We start from the raw sequence: 3,451 nt of genomic DNA, 5'->3' as shown, positions 1-3,451 counted from the left end.
TTTTTTTTTTATATCTCAGCGACTTCAGCCACACTCAACTTTGACTTCTTGGACTCCCTGTTCTCCAGTAATGGAAGTCAGTACACCTCTATGACCTCCCTCAACCAATCCGTGTCTAAGTCGTCCATGCAGAGCTATGGCGGCCGTAACAGAAAGCATGGAACCCTGCGGAAAAGGGGTTCTGTAACGGGAGTGACACCCAGATATAGAAGTCATTCGCCGGGTTCTTCACAGGATGGAGCCATTATTGATACAGTGGCTGAACATCAAGTTGTGGATAACAAAAGGATGGGTGGAATGGGCAAGAAACAATCAGATCCTCGTAAGATAATGGATGCGCTGACACCAATAAGGGAGACAACTCTAGAAGATGAACATGTCAAAATGAAGATAAAAACCTCAAACGCCTCTGTAGTCATGGCAAAGGCAGCTGCAATGAAATCGTCCAATGACAAATTCTACAAAGAGGTACTTTAATACATAATTTTTAAATCACTGAGATGTCTTTTTAGAACAAAATTAAGGTTAAAAATAAATGTTTACCATATAAGTTTATATGTTCAAATGATGAGATAAAATTTGCATGATGATCATACTATTTGTAGGCAATTTTGGCATCATATGATCTTGGGATCAGGAATTCAAATGTTATTTAAAAGAAAGGTGTTATAATCCACTTTCGTACTGTGAAGCAGAGCTAGCCCAAAATGGGGATTTTTTTTGCCATGGTTGCTTAAATATCCAGGTGAGCAATACAAGCTGCCTGGGCCTGTTGTTAACATAACAAACATTTGCCTTGTGTTCAGTCAAATTTGTTATGTTACAGTCTCACCCTGCTTGCAGAGGACCTGACTTCCGGCGTTCTTTGTTCAACATCCATGGCCAGAGTCCCCTATTGGCTCATTTCCTGCGCATGAGAAATATATCACAGGAGGGGGGTATGGTGGTACGCGTCCGTCGCACGGAGCTCGAGAATCTACCAGCATATCCTTTACCGATATATATACTTAACATTTTTTCTTTTTGGTATGTAGTACAATATATACTACATATTCTTTACTAAATTTTAGGCTGATCTCAGTGATTAATCAAATATTTTGGCTGTAATGCTGCATCATAAACTTCAAACTATTATTTAGATTGTTTTGATCATAAATTCTATATACAAAATGTATTCACATTATATAGCTGTTATCTGAACTACACATGGTAGGTATATGATGAGACTCTTAATTGGTGATGCAGCATGTTACTTTCCTTAACAGTATTTACTCTTGATGCACCAACATATAAAGAACTAATTAAAGATTCCTTTAAGAGGGTTAGAGAGATTGAAAAAGAATATGACCGGTAAGTATTATTAATTTTGTATAATACAACCTATTTAGTTATTCATATTGCTGATAACAGCTTTGAAGCATACCAGTACTCCCAAAATCAATCAGCTTGAAAATACATTATGAAGTTATCAACAAAACTGAAGTGATGATAGTTACCTTTATTTGTAGTCAGTCTGTAGTAAATCTGCCAGTCTGTTGTCAATGTGTATCCCTATATAGAAGAAACGGACCAAAAATCTGTGAAACACCATGTACAATGCCATTATCTATAAAAGGGTTAAGACACAGCTAATCAAGATATCTATATGCAACATATAATTGATATGAAGTTTGTTATATCTTTGTTAAAGCAGAGGTATAAAAATAATATGGAGAATACTGGAAGTGATAAGTGGATAATTTCAATAGAATATTTCTCAGGACTGGAAAAGTTCCAGGTACATGTATAAGAAGTCTGTAATCAGTCTGTAGGTCTGTAGTAAATAACATCACTATGCATGTAAACAAGTACATTTTCTGTACGAACTGTTCAACATTTAGATAAATTTGGACCCCATCATTATATTGCAATGTTGCTGGTGGATAAAATATATTGTTGCCAATAAGTTGATGATCTTACACAATAATTACTGGTACAGTCAAATTAGACATGCTATTCAGTAGAACATACTTTCCAACAGATTCTATGATAAGAATGTGCGGGAGAGCTTAGCCTCCACAAAGAAACACCGGGAGATGAACCAGGAGTACCAGAAGCTACAGTGCTCTCTACTGGCCAGACCCAAGGAGGTCAAACGTCTGTGTGAACTCCTAATCCTGGAACAGAATGTAAGCATATTACATTGTCTAACTAAAATATCAGCCTGTAAATTACAGTAAATGCCTGTATCCATAGGCTGTTGTTCTCCCAACCTTCTACACTGAAGTACTTACTCTTTTTGTCAACAGAAAGACCAGGACTCTGTGTCAGCTGGTGCTGATGCTGCTCTCGAGTCAGCGTTACTGGCTTGTCAGGATTGATGCGCTGATGGAGACGAGCAGGGCTACTCGTATCTGTGAAACTTACATCGGTACTATCACTGCAGTAAGGACTCTGCTGGTTGTAGACATGCTTACAACACAAACCAGTACATTTATGGTGGAAGTGTGATGATTCCATTGGAACAGATCAATCCGACATTCTTTTGGCAGGTATCCTGTGCCAAAGTGTTATACAGACCCAACTTTTATTTTGAATACAATGTAAAATGTGAATATTGTAATATACACAGGTTTGTATAGTTCACACAATGTACATCAAGACTGTTTAATGAAAGTATGTGCAAGTTGCAAATGTGTGATGACATCTGTGCCAGTCATTAATAACCTACACCTGTACTATACAGTGTTACCATTACCTTTGACTAATATTCTGTATAGCCATGTTGAAATCCATTTTCCTTTTCATGTACTACAGAACATCCTTCAAACAATTTTGTTGGTAAGAATGATCTGTTATCAAATGATCTGTGATATATTTAATAAATGTTGATTAAATCATATTAAGCATTGGATTTTCTTTTATCAGAAGTGTAGCGGAACTGGCCTGGATAGATCGTCAGCAACCAGATAGCTCAATTGGTAGAGCGTCTGTCTAGAGTTTGGATGGTCCTGGGCTCGAACCCAGTCTGGCCGTGCATTTTTCTGCTCCTATTACATTTGGTGCCTGTGACCAACTCTTGTTTCAAGTAATAGGTGAATGCTTGACAAAGGGATACCTGAATCTGGGTTGTAAATAGTTAGGTCTTCTGGGGTGACTTAGGAAAAGAAAGGAGGGATGTAGCAGAACTGGACTGTGTCAATCATCGCCGACCAGATAGCTTAATTGGTAGAGCGTCCGTCTCGAGTTCGGAGGGTCCAGGTATGGCTGTGCATTTTCCCACTCCTATTACAGAAGTATGCACTTCTCAACAAAACAATCACTATATAAAGGATTTGATAACTTGCGTGCATTTTTACCATGGTTTAGGTTTCTGTTGTAATGGCATAGCATACAGATCCACTGAAAGTCAACCTTCACCCAGATACTTAGCTTCAGTTCAAGCACAAGCACTAGCCTTGTTGGTCAAAAC

The 3,451-nt window shown here is 38.0% G+C and overlaps 1 protein-coding gene across 1 annotated transcript; it reads left to right on the top strand.

Annotated features, from left to right (window-relative positions):
- Positions 1–24: 24 nt before the first annotated feature.
- LOC110444528 (protein FAM227B-like) lies at positions 25–2,879 on the top strand. The gene is made up of 5 exons (XM_021488897.1): positions 25–468; positions 827–984; positions 1,273–1,350; positions 2,021–2,168; positions 2,289–2,879. Exons 1-5 carry the CDS (start codon positions 91–93, stop codon positions 2,358–2,360), a joined length of 834 nt encoding a protein of 277 aa, XP_021344572.1. The 5' UTR covers positions 25–90; the 3' UTR covers positions 2,361–2,879.
- The last annotated feature ends 572 nt before the right edge of the window (positions 2,880–3,451 follow it).

Source organism: Mizuhopecten yessoensis, unplaced genomic scaffold, assembly GCF_002113885.1.
Source record: "Mizuhopecten yessoensis strain PY_sf001 unplaced genomic scaffold, ASM211388v2 hete_36138592, whole genome shotgun sequence".
In the NCBI taxonomy this organism is placed as follows: Eukaryota; Metazoa; Mollusca; class Bivalvia; order Pectinida; family Pectinidae; genus Mizuhopecten; species Mizuhopecten yessoensis.
This window is presented reverse-complemented; position numbering and strand designations above follow the sequence as displayed.

Coding starts and splice junctions, on each gene's coding strand:
- LOC110444528 (XM_021488897.1), top strand. CDS start 91: ATGACCTCCCTCAACCAATCCGTGTCTAAGTCGTCCATGCAGAGCTAT. Junction 985..1,272: donor GAGCTCGAGAATCTACCAGC/ATATCCTTTACC, acceptor AACAGTATTTAC/TCTTGATGCACCAACATATA. Junction 2,169..2,288: donor TCCTAATCCTGGAACAGAAT/GTAAGCATATTA, acceptor TTTTGTCAACAG/AAAGACCAGGACTCTGTGTC.